Below are 19,854 nucleotides of genomic sequence, written 5' to 3'. Positions count from 1 at the left end.
CCATTGGGAGTCATTTATTTCCTTCATTCTTATTTTTCCTCTATTCTCTTCCACCACCTTCACTCTTTTTGTAATTTTAAGTTTCTGGTGACAATGAGAAAATAAACCACCCATTGTTAGGAGTTTAGCAATAAAAAAAATTCTTGATATAATGATTCTTATTATCTATTTAATATTATTTTAGTTTCATTGTCTCTTTTTTGTGCTTATTTTTACGATTGTGATTTGATTATCCATATTCATGCTATGTTTTAGGGTTTAAACATTGAAAAATGGTTATCTCTCAAGAACTAGAAAAGAACATCTAAATAATTCATCTCTAGGGATAGAATGATATTATTTAGCTTGTTTTAGACATCTCTATTTATAATGCAATTCAGCTAGTTTATCTCTTAAGAGATTAGAAGAAGAATTAGGTAAATTAGGCTCTTTCGTGTTAGAAATCATGCATAGAGTATACAACTAGATGTAAATGATAATTGAAATAATATTGAATAGAGAAAAATCATTAGTATTGCATCCAGAATAGTTTTTATAGGCTAAGCGTCCCAACATATAGTTATTCTACATCAATCGTCCCTTCACCACTTTAAGTGTTTTTTTTCTTGCCTTGCACATGCTAGCTAATTAGTTGAATTTTATGTCAATTCACGTTTAATGTCACATGTTACAAATATTTAATTCAATTCATTGATTGTTTAAAAATTAGATATACATAACTCTCCGTACAATCAAAGTTTTTGCGAACTCGACACTCGAACGTTCGTTTTACTTTATTACTTGGGTGAATTGATACACTTGTCAATGAATTAACACAACCTTAAAATGTTTATTGTATTTCTTACTCTAGAATATTGAAATGTTTATGGGAGTTAATTAAATAGAACTTTTACTGATCACATAAATATATCTAACTTTTGTTCTTTGGTTTAAATAAAGATTGAACAAGATGTGGAAGTATTATAATCTTTTGGTATTATGTTTAATTTTTATGGGTATAAAAATAAGAATTTATTTCAAATTTTTAAAAATAAGTTTGACTACATATTCTATTTTATTTTTACTGTTTTTTTTTTCAACTTTGAAAATAACTTAAGTCAAAATAAAAATAATAGTTTATAATTATAAGTGTTTAAAACGGTGCATTCATTTATTATATAATAAATTTATTTTTAAAAATGTAATGGAAGGGTTTTTAGAAATTAGGTTATAACCAAGTTAATTGTAATTTATAAAGAAACTCATTTCAATTTTATTTTATTTATTTATTCTTAAAAATACTTCTAATCATATTATGCGCATGCTATTTCCTTTTTCTGTCACTATTAAAAAACGGAGACTAACAATGCCGCATAAACGAAAAAAGTCAGCATGTGCCATGTGGACGGTAACTGTGGGAAAGGAATATTATATTATATTCGGATATAAGGTTATACTTGTAAATGGCTTACTTACAAACGCGTACGTATTTTTCTTTTTTGCTACTTTTGTAAGCGCGTATATTAAGCAGCTAATGCATGTACTTTCTTGGAGATTTTTCAAATAAGATTTCATCCTCGATCATGTTCTCTAAACATTAATGAATCATTATATTATTAATTTTTTAAGTTTTTTATATTAAGTTAGTCATTTAAATGTGAATTTTGTAAAGATTTAACCATCAAATAAATCTCTCAATAACTATAATCTTAAGGACTAACATGTGGGGATTTGCTCATTTATGTATATTAGTGGGACGAAGAGAAAAAATATCATCCTGGAGCCCTAAACAGATAGAGTTTATTTTTTTATTTTTTAAAAAGTATTGATTAAATATAAACGTGCAAGTTGTTGAATATTTCAAAACTTAGTGTACCATTTGGTTTTCCATTCAACAGGGGAACTGATATATCGTTGTCATTTGTAATGCAATCATACGCATTCCACTTGTATGTCATAAATTTATTTCCATTTGATTTTTTTTTTTAAATGTCGTTGTTTTATCTCCGGCTAAGAAAAACGATATTCACATCATTTGTAGAATGTCATGCTTCTATTTTGCTGTAGTTGTTGGATCTCTTCCTTTCTTTACTACTATTTCCACCACTTGTTGCTATAATAAAAAATAAAAAATAAAAAAATAACTATTTCCACTCGTTCTTTTTCCAGTGCAAGAAATCAAGAATCTTGCCCTTCAGTAGACCTTTCCTCTTAAGTTAGTAGAAATCTGTTCAAGTTTGAGATAACGAAGAAAGAAATTTGATTAATTAAGTGGGCAACAAAGCTCGATAGAAAATAGTGAAAATTATATAATTAGTTCTAAGAATTGAGGAAATGAGAAGAAATACACTACATGAAAGATCTTTAAATGTAAAATGTAATCCTACTCAAGATAACAAGTTGATCACATGATCAAAATTTTGAAATCCGAATCCTCTCCCATACTTGACACCTGAAGGTGTAGTTGAGAGAGTTTTGCATGTTAGATCATATAAAGGACTTTGATTTTGTCACGTGTTTTACATTAATTTTTTTTATTATTTATTTTTCACTTTGTAGCTTCTCTCTCGGTAGCTTTAATTTTAAACAAAATAAAATAAAAATTCTCTGTCTGTCTGCAATGTTGCTGTCACAAAGCAGTAGTCATAATGTAACTAAATTTTCAAAGTCACACATGGTGAAGTAGTGCCAAAGTGAATCATGAGATTAAAGTAGCAAATCCAGCTATTGAAGAAGAGTTTTGCATTATAATTTGAGTCTAATTGCAATGAAAAAATCATTTTCCAATGCAAGATTCTCCCTTAGCATCTTGGAGGTCGTTATTTTGGTGACAATTTGTCATTCTTTGGTGACCAACATTGCAGACCAGAGAGAGAAAGAGACAAGAGTTTTATTTTTTGTTTGAAATTGGGAGCAACAGAGTGAAAAAAAAAAATTTAATGTAGAAAACATGACAAAATCAGAATCGTGCGTATAATCTAACGAATAAAACTCTCTCTCAACTACACCTTCAATTGACGCCTAATATGGGAAAGGATCTAGATCCAAAATTTTGATAGGGTAATCTATTTAAACTTAAACTCAATTATCTAAAGATTCGATAAAATATTGGATATGATGTAAATCTTTTTTTGATGAATATGATTAAGTCAATCTAATCCGTTGCCGGATTTGAATTTAACTATTTAAGTTTCACGTTGGCAACTTACTAGGCCTATTGGGTTGAGGAATGGGTCCAAAACATTATGTTTGTAGGAATTTAAGGGTCGTTGGTCGTTCCTGTACCCTGTTTTGCTAAGTTCACCTCAACCTTTTGATTAATGTTTTTTTATATTAAAATACCCCTTACAAAAATACGTTTCCGTTAGTCTAGAAACACAACAAAAACTTATTTCAATCTTTCTTTTATTTGTGACCCTAAACCAATGTCAATATTAACAACATTTATCACTCGTTAAGAATCGTTTAAAGCAATATCAATACAAATAATAATATAAAAATTCGTAAGAAATAAGTATAACAAAAACGTGAATAAGTACAAGATAAATAAACTGAAGTAGTGCAAAACAAGGTGAACTAAACATAAAATAGTAGAAAATAACACCAGTTCTCCCAAGTCTTCCTCCTCATCCTTCAGTATATGCACATAACTGAAGTGCCTAACTACGTTAGTATTAATGTTTTCTGTGTGATGCAATAGGCATCAATGCCTACAGGATCCATTCTCAGATGAAGACGTTGCTCCATGTTCTGCACTATCCTCTTTAAAAAGTATTTTTTTTTTTCCTGAACTACAACAATAAAAAAATGCGATAATGAAACTTATTATTATTTTTCTCTAGTTAATAACAATAAATCGATCATATTATCGATAAAAAAAAATAGTGATGCATCGATCGGTAAACAAGAAAATGAATATATAACTAACACTACGTTTTAAAGAATAATGCCTCCCTAGGCTCTTACTAAACTCAAGATTATCTCCAACTTGAATACACCAAAAATCTTTGTAGTATGTGGTTGAAATATATATATATATATATATATATATATATATATATATATGCTTTGGTGTTTCTTCATTTGAGTCCCAATAAACCAAATACTGAATCCCATATATGCTCCCATTTCCACACAGAAATGGAGTTTCTGATCCTAAAATCTCACTCATTCTCCCTCCATATGGTGTCAGGATCAGTATTGGTGTGTTGACCGTGTTCTCTTCAAGCAACATGTTCACTTATTTCACATTGAATATGGTAAATTAAAAAGAATCATTTTCATAAAAAAGAACTGAAAAATATAAAAGAATATAAACTTACCAACGAAAGTTTGAAGCGTTTTTCTAGCTTAGTATGTATAATTATTTAATTTAATTAGATCCTAAGATGTACACCAACTCGACTCCACATTCTTCCAATTAATTGGAAAGTTCCTTATGAAACTGTACATTTATTTATACAAGATGATGGTAGTCTTACTTGGCAGGGCTACGTGTATTCCTGTTAGAACATATCCACTACTAGGCTATAAATGTCACATTATCATCCACTCATAATTCAAAATGCCTAGTAATCTTGTCTCTTCCTAGCTCGTGGTCCTTCTTTATAGAATCCATATATCCTAATTAATTAATTTGCGAGAGATTTATTTATTTATTTATTTATAATTTGTCAATAGTTGTTTTCCTTGAATCCAGTGCCGACTTTATATGCATGCCATGATACCACGCAAAGAGACTTGTACAACTACGCCATTTCCATTATGTAGCAAAAGTTTCTCAAGATTGACCACTTAGTGGATTCTTAAGTGGTGCACGTAGCTATAGAGGTAACACTAATTCATGGGCACATGAATATGTAACACCAACAATTGGTGCATCTCAACTTGTCAAACAATGCTTGTGTTCCATGTTAGGTGAGGTGAAAGCGTGGTTTTAGTTGAAAATTTTGACACCAGCAAAAGCTATATATATATGGTGCAGCGTACTATTGTGTATCATCCAGAAAAGGGGTTCAGTCCTGTGTAGGGGTGGCAATCAAATCACAAACTGTTAGGATCCATTCGTTTGAAAAAAACAAAAGAATAAAAAATGAGTAAAATATTTTTTTATATTTTATTTTAATTCACTTTCATTCATTTCATTTATTTTCACTACTCTATCCATAGCGAACGAACACTTAGGGAAGAACTTGTTACAAAAAATCATGATTTTTTAAAAAAGATAATTCAGTCAAAACATAAAAAGAGAGCAAAAAACCAGATAAAAAACATTATTGCCTCGGTGCTTATATCAGTAAAGAAAATGTATTCATCCCTCTAATTAACCATGTTAAAGCTAAAAAATTAAATTTAATAGTCTTAATTTATTATGAAAATATAAAATTGATGATTGAATGATAAGAGTGAACAGAGAAGAAAACGAAAAAAGTCAGAAGTTCAAATTCCCGTAATATTTACCAATAAAAAATAATATTTTACTTGTTCAAATTCCAAATTTTTTAGAAAATTTTCAATCACTGAGCTCAAACTTGGCACTGGAGTCTCCCTTTATAAGCATTAGCAAAACTAAAAAAAGTTCATGTGCTTTTCATAAAATTGGCAATTATATATGCACAATTGGTCTGTTGCGAATACTACACGAAATCCATCTATCTCCAATCTTAAAGGAAGATGAAGCTTCTTGCTTTCTTTCATTTTCCTCACTGACCCTTTCTTCAAAGCGTCTATTTGTTCTTCTTTTAAGCCACATGAAAAGAAAAAAAAAAACAGTTTCAATATAAAAATATTTACCTTGGGAAGTTATTTTATTGGGCTATATATAATAATATTTTCTGTTAACAAGCACACCAAAAACATGTCTCCATTCCAAAATGAAGAAATGTATTCTACAGAAAAAAATTCCTACCTCCAAGCTTAGAATACTGTTTATAAAACACTTTTTTCCCTACAAATTAAGTTGTTACCTACCTTTCCAAACAATTATAAAAACAAGTAATATGCAAAATTACATTAACCACGAGAATTACAAAGACTACTCATAAATTTGTGCAAAATTACAAAGACTACTCTATAACTTGAAAACGAGAATACTATAAAAAAAAAAAAAAATAAAGAAGTTCACCTCCTGGCAATGAAAATTTCCTCTTGTTACATTAACCACGCTTGGCAAACAAGTATTACAAAACTTTAGAGTTTGCCATTAAACTTTGCGTAACAGTATCAAGCGTAGTAAATTAAAATATGTACCAATGAACGAGTGATGTTGTGGACCTACCGTTTATTCCCACTACAAAACCATGAAATGAATTGATTATCATTGAATATGGAGAAACTAATAAAAAAAAATTATGCAGAATTTCCTTTAGTTGTTGCATGATCATATGATGCTGCAAGAAATACAGACAAGCTTATCTCTTGTTATTCAAAAATATTCTAAAACTAGTGGGGCCATTGAAGACAGTTGCTTTGCTTATACCATTCTTTTTAGCAACTATGAAGCATAGAGAATTCCTTTCAGGCTATGTTAAATGTGAAAAGTGGTCGATGTTCTTGTAATCAAAGATAGATCAGAAAGCTCATGTTCCACAATGTCATAATTAAGAATAGAACATTAGCCACAAGATAATGCCAACACTCTTCATCTGTATTATGACGTTTGTCTTAGCTCAATTATACGTAAACTATTGTATAATAACACATTGTCACCATAGCACATTATGGTCGTATAAATATAACATTTGTGGTAGCCTCCTTAAACACAAAAAATTGAAACCAAAACCTCAGAACACAAAACCATGGTGTCACCAATTTCACACTTAGTAACTTTAATCCTCTTATTATCAGTTTCATTGGCAGCTTCAGCTTCACTTGAAGAAAACTTTGTCCAATGTCTCAGCTTCTATTCAGACAAAGCAGCTCCATTTTATGCATCAATTTACACTCCACAAAATGCATCATTCAACAAGATCCTTGAATCCTCTGCACAGAACCTAAGGTATTTGGTGCCTTCAGCGCCAAAACCTGAGCTTATATTCACACCCTTGACTGATTCCCATGTCCAAGTGGCAGTGACTTGCTCAAAGAAGCTTGGTATTCATCTGAGAATTCGGAGTGGTGGCCATGACTATGAAGGACTCTCATATGTTTCTGAAGTTGAGTCCCCTTTCATAATTGTTGATTTGTCCAAGCTTCGTGCCATCGACGTTGATATAGAAGACAACACTGCTTGGATTCAAGCCGGTGCGACAATTGGAGAAGTATATTACAGAATATACGAGAAAAGTTCAGTTCATGGTTTCCCTGCAGGCCTTTGCACAAGCTTAGGTGTTGGAGGGCACATCACAGGAGGTGCATATGGATCCATGATGAGAAAGTATGGCCTTGGAGCTGACAATGTCGTAGATGCAAGAATAGTTGATGCAAATGGTCAAATCCTTGATAGGGAAGCCATGGGAGAGGATCTCTTTTGGGCTATTAGAGGAGGTGGAGGAGCAAGCTTTGGTATCCTTCTTTGGTGGAAGATAAAGCTTGTTCCTGTGCCAGAAACTGTCACTGTTTTCACAGTTACAAGGAGCCTAGAGCAAGATGCAACCAAGATTCTTCATAGATGGCAGGAAGTGGCACCCTATATTGATGAGGATCTCTTCATCAGAGTCATCATTCAACCAGCCACTGTTGGAAACAAAACTGAGAGAACCATCACAACATCTTACAATGCTCAATTCCTTGGTGGTGCTGACAGACTCCTCCAAGTGATGAAAGAAAGCTTTCCTGAATTGGGTTTGACTAAAAAAGATTGCCTTGAAACTAGTTGGATCAAGTCTGTGCTCTATATTGCTGGCTATCCAAATGACACCCCCCCTGAAGTTCTGCTTCAAGGAAAGTCAACTTTCAAGAACTACTTCAAAGCCAAATCAGATTTTGTGAGAGATCCAATACCAGAAACTGGACTTGAGGGATTGTGGCAAAGATTGCTGGAAGAAGATAGTCCCTTGATGATTTGGAACCCTTATGGTGGAATGATGAGCAAGTTTTCAGAATCTGATATTCCCTTCCCTCATAGGAATGGAACACTCTACAAAATCCAGTACTTAACTCTTTGGCAAGATGGGGATAAGAATGCATCAAAGCATGAAGATTGGATTAGGAAGCTTTACAACTACATGACACCTTATGTGTCCAAGTTCCCAAGGGAGGCATATGTCAACTATAGAGATCTTGATTTGGGAATGAACAAGAAGAACAGCACAAGTTACATACAGGCAACTGCTTGGGGCAATATGTATTTCAAGGATAATTTCAACAGGTTGGTGAAAATAAAGACCAAGGTGGATCCTGATAATGTGTTCAGGCATGAGCAGAGCATTCCACCACTCCCAGTTTCAAGTATGAGGCTAAAAGACAAGAAGTGCAAGACATGGGAATGAGGCACTGTGTTGCTGGAGCCATTGGGGTGGTTTTGTTATGGGGTTGATTAGCTAATTTAGATGAATAAAGGATACGTTTGGATTTTGTTATGTTTTTTTTGGTCATTTCAATGTTGTAACACTGTTGGAAGTGCTTAATCATTGCTATCTTTGTGGATGTGTGTGTGTGACAAGATTACAGGTGACAAGTGTTGTTTTGCTAGCAAGAACTGTGTAACTAGTGAAGCTACTTTTATATAAACGATACTCAAGTGTGACGCATGGAATGCATATTTTTTAAGTACAAAGAAACTCAACAATCTAGTCCTGCTTCACTTCCAAAATATTCATCCTCTTTCTATCTTCTTAAGCAATGATGAGGGTCTAGTATATGTAAACGTTGGACTTTGCTTGTGATATTCTCATTTTTTATACATTTGGTTGGTGTTTACATGTCGAAAGTTAGTATTAATAAGCATACCAAAGCAAAATAAAAGAAATTATTTTGCTGTACTAAAATTATTTTTTTCTTCTTAACCAAACCCCTACAATTAAGTGAGAAGTTAAATCAGAATTCATCTCCGTATCAACTTCCAACCATGCAAAAAAATAATATATCTCCAAGCGTTTGATATAGCAAAATTAAAAATATGCAGCAAGTCGCCATCACTACAAGGAGTATCCACACAAATCGTTACTCAGGTTACCTTGTCTTATCGATCTAAAAGATGTATCTGAACTCAGCAACACCGACACTCAATGATTTAGAGTCAATGAAAATTAGTTGATGGAAGAGGATTTAATAGTAGAGGAATTGGTAACGAAAAAACAAAGAGGGGAGAAAGGAAGAGAGGAGTTGACAATGACCAAAACATAAAAGAATTTTTCATATCAGGACTAAAGTGTGAAGTTTCTAAATACAGGAACCAAAACATAAAAATAGAACAAATAGTGACTAAAACGTCAAGCTCATGCAGGTCACTACTACGTATAGTGACTAAAAAATAGCACATCACGGCCACATTAATGGTGTTAGAGAATTTGACGACAAGGACCAAAATGTAATCAGAAAGTACTCATATGTGACTAAAACATGTAGTTTATATGTATAACTATCAAAATATAAAATTAATGCAAGTATAGAGACAAAAAAATCAAAATATAACGAAGCAATATTACATACCAAATTACATAGGAGTGTCATTAATGTCTCAAGGAAAACGAATTGATAAAATTATGATTTTTAGAATCGTCATACTTGTATGACGATCCTTACATCACTAAACGAGAATCAAGTAAGGTCTAGGTCTGTAAGTTAAGTATCCGTGCTAAGGAAGGGACCTCCCTCTCTAAGTGAAAGCAAGGAAAGAAAGGTTACCAAAGTCATGCTAAGCGAGGACACAATCTCGTTAAGCAAAAATTACTAAAGAGAACATGTTAAACTCCCATCATTGAACCTTTGCTACATTGTTAATTAAGTTGGAGATTACCTTTATAGAGTAGGTTTGGAGACGCTACACTAACTCACTAAGCAACATAACTCAAGTGCTAAGGGAGCCAGTTATAGAAAACATGTTTGGAAGTTTCATGTAAATGACTAAGATATCCCTACTCATTAGGCATTAGGGCCTAACTTGCTAATCGAAACTAGACTTATGCTAAGTGAGACCCCCCCTGAAACAGTAATGTCGTTTAATGGAGGTTTCAATTATATTTACCTTGTTATCATGTTATTATACACTGCTTGAGGATACTACATAACCACTTATGATGATAAGGAGTCTCCTTTTGAGGGAGGAGAGTAACTACCCCTCCAAATAGATGACTAAATGTTTTAAAGTAATAAAGAAAAGACATGCAAAAGACTTGAGGTATCCATTTTGGTGATAGGCAGTTTCCGTCACTTCCTATCCTTAAGGATGTGGTAAAGGACCCATTGGATCAGAAGGGATATAAATACAAGGTCATGATTTATGGACAAAAGAGAAACATTTCTTGAAAGTTGAGTTCAATACTTTATTGTAGGATGAAAAAAAGAGAAAAAGATAACCTTAATCAAACAATAAGTATGAACACAAGAATTTTATTGTAGATAAAAGACAAATATTATTGATAATTTGTAACCAGAATAAACACACTTTAAATTATTAAAATGTTACGTTGTTTTTTTCTTAATTTCTCGAAAAGCATTATTTATAAAACTTTTACTTTTAATATACATCGATGCTGCTTCTTAAAATGTGATGCAGCAGATCCTGTTGATCTATACTTAGCCCAAAAAGCCACCTCCTAAAATTTTGAGCATCTAAAATGAAGAGGAAGAAGGCCAAATAAAGCAGTAGCATTGGCAACTGAAACAGGAGTGCTTGCATTCGTCAAAGAATAATAGAACAAATGACTTCTCAAGTTCTGAACTCCTTGATCTTCATATCCACCAACGTTAACTCCAAGCCTGATAATAACATTGAACACAATATTGACAATTAGCAAAAGAAAATATGAGAAATCCCTTGTTTCTAGATCAGAGATGTGAATCACACAAGAAGACAAGAACACAATAAGAGAAAACTTTCAGATCAGGGTTGAGTATTATCAACTAAATAAAGATCCACCATAAGGAATTCTGAGAAAAGATAAAATTTCCAATTATGTAAAGAAAAGGCTGAATATAATTGGAAACATAGAGAAGATGATTAAGAAGTTTTTCACAATAATTAACAATTTTATCAAATAATCGTATCTATTAAATTTTGACTCCTAAAAAGAGTAACCTTACTTGATGGGGCATAAATTAAACTCCTACCTTACCCTATCATCATTCAAATTAGAGAGCATTTAAAAGATATGAAACAAGGACAATATCAAGTTGACAAGACGAAAATTATACCATTTTGCTTGCAATAAGCTCCAAAAATGAGAAGATGTCTGTTTGTTGGCGCATGGCAGCATTCACGTATTTTTTTCACAAAGCAAGGCTCATTACAGTTTCATGACACAAACCACCAACCACCATGATTTGTGAAGTATGGAGAGTTTAAATCTTAAAATAACTAAGATCCAATGGAGAGTTTAAATCTTAAAATAATTAAGAAGAATCTGAATATAAATAACACAGAAAGTGAGTTTCAAAATATTTAATCATTTAATTAAATCAACAAATATAAAAATAAATATGAAACAATTATAAATTTACAATTTATGTAGATTTATAGAGCAACATCATATTACTTAGAATCAAGCTCACAGGAAATGTGTGACAAATTGGGCATAATGACGAATTCAAGTAGTTGATATTTTTGTGTGTTTTATCCGAAAATTACATGAAATGCTTTAATTTCTTATGTTGGTGAAGGATAAATAAATAAGTGGGTAACAGAGGCACAATCTTCAAGCAAAAAATAGAACAAAACGGACAAAAAAAAGGAAGGCATTGGCGTCGCACCCGCCCAACATGACTACTCAGGGGCCCGATGTAACAACTCACACAGTAGGATTTTATTTGTTATTATTCTTTGTTTTTTTTTTTTTTTACAGTGCTATTGATAAGTTTTCTTGATATTTGATTAGACTGCTTCTAAATTTTAGTTATTTTTAAAATCAACATTAGTTTCTAAGATAGGATATCCAGAGTTTAAGTATGTTGCCAGCCGCATACGCTTGTCCTTTAAGTGCACTTTTTATAGGCATTATACAATGATGAGGTGAGTAATTAAACTTGTTTACTTTTGAAAGAAAAACAAATATTTACTTTTGGAATCATTTACAATAATGAAATTTATATATTATAAAAGTAAATTTGCTTTCGGACACTAATCAATTATTGTTTGCATCATATTTATAATCAATTATTTTTCAAGCTTCCTTTTTACGTGAATTATTTTAAAAATTTACAATAAGCCTTAATTCAATAAATTATAACGAAAGTGTGATTGTGTGCAGTTGCATAAGCATTATTGTCCAAATGCTCATGATTTGTAGGACAGTAAAAGTCAACCCACACCAAGTTATGAGAGTAAAGATAGGCTTAATTACTTCTAATTACATACAGATAAGCTTAATTATTATTTTAATCTTTTAATTTGACTGTGCTATTTTTTTAGTTTAGTTGTTGGAAATTAAATTTGTTTTCTTTAGTTGCTGAATTTTGAAATTTACTATTTTTAGTCCTTCCCATAATAAATTAGTAATTTGTGATAATTTTTAGTTGTGAAAATTTGATTTTTAATTTTAACCGTTAAAATTTATATTTTGAAACCGTTACAAAGTGTCAATTTATCATAAGATAAACTAAAGCACAATTTTCAAAACTCAAACTAAAAAATACAAATTTAAATTTCGGCCTTTAAGACTAAAAAAAAATATTTTCACATTGAAACACTAATTAAATCGTAAAGATATTAGTAAAGTACTGAAGTTACACCGGAAAGGAGTATGGACAAGGTGAGCTTCCATCATAAATCAATCTGATACAAGAAATCAATTTTTACAGAATGTTTAATTGTAGAACTTTGGCACCACAAAATTGACGAACGATGGCACGCTAACACCCCAGAAAACATCAATGATTGGGGGGTCAAATAAATTAGATAAATAAAAGCAGGAATTCCTGACTTTGATATTATTTTAACCAAAGAACATATGCTATCCTTGACAGTAATTTACATACTTTTGGCATCCATTTTAGGAGGAAGTGTTCCAAAAACTTTATCCCATAGTGATGAAGTGATCCCAAAGCCTTTATCCTGGATCCGAAAGTGATGATTCAAGTGGTACTTCTGCAGAAAAATGGGAGAAAGATGATTTAACTTGCATGGCTAATAAAACGGACATAATTGCTAGTATATGATACAGTCAAAGAAGAGGTGCAACATAAAAATAAAAAAATTAAAAAGGGGTAGGAGAAAATGAACATTTGGCAGGAGAAGTGCTAGCAAGTTACAACATACTCTATTATTAAAGTAAATTGTAAAATTAATGTGTGACAAATTAAATAATGCCCAGACGAACTAGGCCCTACTCCGTATTTAACGTGTCTTGTATGAATTACAAGAATGTGTTGGAAAGTATGTATCAGTAAAAGTGTTCCTAGCAATTAAATCTATTTTGTAAAAGTGACTTGGTTCCTTTGCTTTTCCTTGAAAGTATGCCAAAATTATGTTTCAGATCACAGAAAGATACAAGCATTTTCTATACAGGATACGTTGGTCCCAAGACACAAAATGGAAGATTGCAGGATCTAACAAAAAAATAAACTCTTGTTCTTAAGAAAAGGAGGATCCAAATCCCTTGACAAGATACCTCCACATTCACTGTATCTCACTCTCAGAGTAATGCCCTTCAATTTCTAAGGACTGGTGAAACTAACAACTATTTTCATTTTCAGTGATTTGTGCTAGAACAAGACGAATTTGTTTAGATAAATATATCAAAGCAATGCATGGTAATTTAATCATCACCCACAGTTGAAGATAAAAGTTTTTACTACCTTGAGATTTCGGGGCACTTCAGTCTTTGGCTGACCATGGTGCAAGTAATAATGGGTGCAATCATACATTACATAACCCAATAAACCACCGCCAAACAAAGCAGGAGCAGTTGAAGGGGTCGCCATGAGCTTCACCAAGTTCCAGAACTGGACACAGCAGACAAAATCACTAACATCACTTCATGCATGGAACCTTAAAATATAATGTGCAGAAATTATCTCTAAATCTTTAGCAATATGGACATATCTGTGTTGCACACTAATCAAATAATGTTATTAAATGTCAAAAAAGTTCTCTGGACATTTTCAAAAGAAAGCTAGAAATGGTGATATACAAGGCTCAATTCTGATTTCAGAAAGCCAATCCAGAAGCAAAAATTTCTTTTAAGATTTTCTGAAACTACTATTACAAATTGAGAATATAAACATCACAGAACTATTAAAAGATCTCTTCAAACAAAAACTAAAAAATTTCAAGTTTAATGAAAATCCTATCTGCTACTCTTGTACTTCACTGTTCACTCTCGTATCTAAAGCAGTTTCACTTCAAACATCCAATGTTGCCCAATCAGTGATTTTCCATCCAAATTGTTATATTAAACAGTGATATGTAGTGTAACAATATATATAACCTCGTCTATCACTAACAGTCATTTGACCTGTTGATAAAAAAAAATTCAATGTAACACACTTAACTATTTAAATGAGTAATTTAGACAGTAGAGGGAAAAAGAGAAAAGTTAATCCTTTGGTCTTTCCAATTATAGGAAGCATGCATGGTAAAACCTTTGATGAAAATTTAAATCCCACAAATATTTTCTCAGCCAATAAAGTATGGGAAAATGCAATATAAAGTATGACAAAAAAGAGATACCGGCATCAATAATATAGCTGTTGCAGCAGGAGGGAAAACAAGTCTTAAGCCATCCATGGGGTGCTTATGGTGGCAGCCATGGAGAAGATAATGCAAGGTATTTCCCCTAAAGTAGCATTCAATCCCCCAAAATAAAAAGCAAACAAACTTTTAGTGTTATTCAAACCAATAAGAAGTTAATCAAAGTAGATATAGTTAAACATAATTACAAGCAAATATTAACATACTGTTTCACACTATGGAAAGGAAAGGGAAAGAAATAAATCTAACCAGTAAGTCTTTGTTTTAATGTGGAAAAGAAATCGGTGCAATGAGTATTCAAGCAGTGTCCAAACAAAAATGCCAAGAACCACCAATAGAGCTAAATGAGGACAACTGAGGCCCATTTGTACGGAGTTATGTATAAACCAACATACAACTGGCAACCAAATGACTGGTATTGCCCACCAGACTGTGCGCGTCAAGAACTGTTCCATAACATTAACAAGTCAATAACACATGAAATTTTTTTCATTGTATTACCAGAACTTCAAATTTAATTTAATCTTTGTCCATTTGTAATTTGGTCAACTTATAAAAAATGGAAGATGGGATCATAATCTTAAAATTTGTTGAAACATGCTTATCAACGTCAGAAAGCTATGCAGCCAGCAATGTTTATGCTAGTAAATGTTGCATAGAGAAGCATCAACAAGAGCAAAACATGACTCTAGTGTTAATGGGAACGCTGAGGTGAATGAATGAGCTGAAAAGTAGAAACATATGAAAGGAAAAACAAGATTAAAAGTGAATAGTCATGGAGAAACTAGGATTAGCAACTATTCAGGACAAGATGACTTAAACTCACCTGATAAAGTTTAATCATATGAGATGAAAGCCAACAGAAGGTTCATGAGAAGAAAAGTAGATCAAGTGGAATATGGTTAAATTGAAAAGGCAGAGGAGCTAGCAGAAACCATTGAAAAAAAAAAAAGAACTTGCTCTAAATGGTTTTACTAAAAGCTTGGTTCTTTATTAAGCCAATGGCAATATGGCATCAATTGGTTCATCTAGACAACCTCTCTTGGTGACGCCAGGCTTGGTTTTGTAGTTTCATCTGTAGTTAAAGGGCATACCTCCAGAATCTCATTTTCAAAGAAACGGGGGCCTTCGTTGCTGACAATGGGCTGGTGAACCCACTCTTCATAAGCTCCTCCAAGATGCCCAACCTTTAAAATTGAGAATAAGATCAGACTCAACATGAGATTACTTGGTATACAAAGCAAAAATTACCCACTTGTTAACTCAACCTGAGTTCATACATAAACAGAAAAGAGACCTATATGAAACTTGAAAACTACTGGAAGAAAGTGCATGGAGAACATGTTTGAAAGAAAATCTCAAGGGATTTTGCCTTTACCTGGAAAACAAGGGCCTTATTCAAATCAACTACAAAGTTCTGCACAACCATCTTGCAACTGAATTCAAAGACCAAAAATAGTATCAGCACTTAACAGGAAGTAAGTTTAATGATAAAAACCAACAATCTTATATATAAAAGCATAATGTGTATCACTCACTACTACATGCCACATGGGTTAGGAAACTTCACAAGTATTGTTTTATTTTGCCTTCCTGACGGCATTGATTTTTAACCTTTATTAGGGAAAAAGCTAGGAAGGCGAGTTGCCAAAAAGAACAAAGAAACAATTCATTTTTAATACTCTTATTTGTTTACAGTCTTATAGTGCCACATTGCAAAAAGGTTCTCTAGTTATCATTACTTCATGCCAAAGCTTACGTGGTGGTTGCTCAAAGCACTATTTCACGCTGCAAACTTGCAAAACAATGATAAGACGCACGCAATTTTATAAAAACAAACGGACCCCTATCACACCCTTATAGCTACTAGAAACGACCAGCGTCGTTTTCATCCCACTAAAAACATGTCAAACTACTTATCATCAACATCAAACAATAATTTCACATGCCAAAAATTTATAATCTATGAACTAAAAATAAGAAAATTAAAAAATTAAATGAATATTTTCCTTTCCTCAACAACAATAATCACCAATGCTCAGTATACAGTACGGAAACAAATCCTCAAAACTGACACGTCTGTTGGGATATAAAACAGAAAGTGGGACTGAAATCAGCAAATAATTAACAATGCCACGAATTAAAAGTTTAACATGTATCAGCGAAAGTACACGGATCCAATTGAAGTAGCAAAACCTCTAAAATCACTATAAACAATTGAAATTCACATCTAAGAAAGATCACATGATAACGGTAGAAACACAGCAATGCTGAAACGAAACAATTAAATCAATTCCAGATCTAGACGTGGATCGAGAGAACAAACCCAGCAGTAGCAGAAGGCAATGCAGTGAGATCGAAATCCAAACCCTAACCGGAGAGAGAGGAAGCACCGTAAGCACGCCGCACCGCACCCTTCTCCACCACGACTAGCAATGGGAAAGGGATAGAGAAGAGTGGCGCGTTGAGTTTGTTTTTTTTTTTTTTGTTTAGAAAAAGCGCGCGAGAGGGAATCTCGGCCGTTCGTTTCCACGGCAGCAACGAATAATAATATCTCTATTGGCGTTGGATTCTAGCCAGTGACAGCCTGGCACTGTGGCGGGATCGCCTGCGCGAACGCTCACGTGAGGATCAGAAAGTGTGTAGAGTCTTGATGACGTGGCAAGATTCTATTGGAGGGGAAGAATCCGAGTTTGAGTGGCTTCTCGTACGTTAATGGTCTTTTTAAGGTGGGTGGGACCCGCAGAATCTCGACAGGGTAATGTAATGTAGCATGAGATATTTTAAAGTTGTGGCCCACGCAGTACACTGGTTAGGAACAACAACACTGAACACCTTTCTACAATCTACACAGTGGCAAAATTAAATAATGTTGGGTAGATTTTTAGTTTCTCGCAATTTCTTTTTTTGAAAATTAATATGAATTTATTTTGACCAGAATGACTATGATTATTTTTTTCATGACTATCGACTTTATTAATTAATAATCATTAATTATGATCCATATTTTTAACTTTATAATTATATAAAATAAAATGGAAAATTTTAATATAACTTTCAAAACTGAGAATATTAGAATAGGATAAAGTTGAATAATCTAATTGTCTAGAATGTATGACAACGAGATATTATTATTTACGCTATTGCATAAAAGTGGATAAAAATTTAATTCAATAACCTATCTTTTATTATGGTATTAGTATGAATTTATTCCCATCAAAAGTAATAATACATTTTCATCCTCCGACACACTTTATCTAATTTACTAATATGTTATCTAATCTAATTAATATTAATAATTACAAAATTTAAGAGGTTAACAAAAGTCAAATGATTGACTGGTTGGATTGGCATCATCAACTTTGGTACACCCTTCTCTAAACCTCCAATGAGCAAATATTCATAACATCAAAATATAGATCATCCATGCATTAACAAAATACTTTATAATGTTTAAGATTTAAACAACATTTAAGTCGTTAACATCAAAATAAGAAGTTCTTGTTTTGTATGGTTAACAGAAACACACACAAAACATTGAGCCTTCTAAGTTGGAATACAAATAGGTTCAGAATTGTTGCAAGTATCATAACAATGACTACTTTCATTAATTCCTTAAATCTGGTTCACTTTTGATGTGCTTTGAGATCTTTGTTGACGAGAGTTATGCAGAAGCAAATCTTGGGATAAGAAGCCATCACAGAGACTTTCAGATGATAGTCTTTATCTGCGGTTGCAGATAAAGACTGCTGAAATGGCAAAAATAATAAAATAAGCAATGATTCAAGCGTAATAAACCGTAGACACTAAAAATATATGTCCAGTGGCATCTTACAGTACTGTCACACTGCGAAGCTTGATTCACATCAGCTAAAGTATTAACAGCTTCAGATGTACCCTGTTACAAAGTAAATGTATTAGGATCATTTTCATTAAAGACTACTATAATGGCAACCACATCTAAGGTAAGCTAAGATTCAACCATAACAAATAATTTACTCTAAAAGCAGATTTTGTGCATACCTCATTGGGGTTTATCTGCTCTCTTATGGATTTAATGAAGTCGGGGTCAGCAAACACACATTACAGAAAAAAAACTCTTCACCTTGGGTTGCATCCTAATTCTCATGGCCAATGTACATTCTAACATTTTGTCAAGTGGATCTAGATGTACTTTAAGATCATCTTCACCCTCCTAAGAAAATCAATTGACAGATGTGAAAGTTAAGAACCAGTAAAATAAATAAAGTAGCATATGTAAATGAATGATTAGAAGCTAAAGTTGAATGTACATACATCTTTCATTAATTGTATCTGGCTGGCAACTGATTTTTCCATAAACTTAACACACTGATCATCCCAGAAAATGAATTTTGCATTGTTCTTATCTTCGACCTTTATCTCTAGCTTGTACCCATGAATGCACACATGTAAAAGGCTCATTCTGAATTTGAGTTTTTTTATTGCATTTTTTGCATGCAAAGTAGCACCAGCCATTCTTCCCTTCAACAAAGTTGCGAGTAGTGGCAATAGTGGCACAAATTCCATCTATCGACAAAAATTAAGCATTAAATTGAATTCAGAGAATAAACAAATTGAATTTAGAGAGTAAGGACTTCTGAAGTTGAAAATATTAATAAAATCATCCAAGTTCCAGTTGATACCTCTTTAAGTTCATTCATTTCACTAATACTAATCACTTTGACATTCCAGAGAAACCTCTCCAATTCAGAAAATTGGGAAATAGCAGACAATTGAGTGAGATTTAGAGTCTGACTTGATAATTCCTGGGAATCATCTAAATTAACATAACTGCAAACAATGAAATAATATAAATTCAATCAATGGATACATTCATCCTACCTAATTTCAGTTGTGGATATTCATAAAAAGAATGAGAGACTTTTAAACTTTTGTTTGAAGGCCTATATGTCTATTGTTTCTTCATTGATTAGCAGTTGTGACCCCACTACATGTGTTTGATATGGATGGTGGGTAATTTGTTGTCATAAAAATTGAAATAGTCAATATAATGGTCGTATAAAACATTAAATTGTGGCACAATAACATAATAGGAAGTAAACTCA

General features: G+C 32.6%; 2 protein-coding genes across 7 annotated transcripts; one reads left to right on the top strand and one right to left on the bottom strand.

The window, feature by feature from the left end:
- The first annotated feature begins 6,703 nt into the window (after window positions 1–6,703).
- On the top strand, window positions 6,704–8,649 carry LOC100786800 (berberine bridge enzyme-like 13). Its single transcript, XM_003535071.5, has one exon. It carries the CDS (start codon window positions 6,777–6,779, stop codon window positions 8,406–8,408), a length of 1,632 nt encoding a protein of 543 aa, XP_003535119.1. The 5' UTR covers window positions 6,704–6,776; the 3' UTR covers window positions 8,409–8,649.
- A 4,168-nt stretch (window positions 8,650–12,817) lies between these two features.
- On the bottom strand, window positions 12,818–17,283 carry LOC100784159 (dihydroceramide fatty acyl 2-hydroxylase FAH1). Of its 6 annotated transcripts, none has more exons than XM_026123658.2 (7): window positions 17,094–17,283; window positions 16,146–16,203; window positions 15,805–15,954; window positions 15,017–15,213; window positions 14,747–14,852; window positions 13,873–14,019; window positions 12,818–13,162 (listed from the first exon to the last, which is right to left on the bottom strand). In XM_026123658.2, exons 2-7 carry the CDS (start codon window positions 16,194–16,196, stop codon window positions 13,046–13,048), a joined length of 768 nt encoding a protein of 255 aa, XP_025979443.1. In that variant the 5' UTR covers window positions 16,197–16,203; window positions 17,094–17,283; the 3' UTR covers window positions 12,818–13,045. The 6 variants fall into 6 exon arrangements, with proteins under 6 accessions (XP_025979443.1, XP_006586857.1, XP_040861259.1 ...); XM_006586794.4 differs by having other exon boundaries at window positions 15,862–15,954; XM_041005325.1 differs by lacking the exon at window positions 17,094–17,283 and adding an exon at window positions 16,306–16,526.
- Window positions 17,284–19,854: the final 2,571 nt, after the last annotated feature.

Source organism: Glycine max, chromosome 9 (genome assembly GCF_000004515.6).
Source record: "Glycine max cultivar Williams 82 chromosome 9, Glycine_max_v4.0, whole genome shotgun sequence".
Lineage (NCBI taxonomy): Eukaryota > Viridiplantae > Streptophyta > Magnoliopsida > Fabales > Fabaceae > Glycine > Glycine max.
The sequence above is the reverse complement of the archived record's forward strand: the minus strand, read 5'-3'. Positions and strand labels throughout refer to the sequence as shown.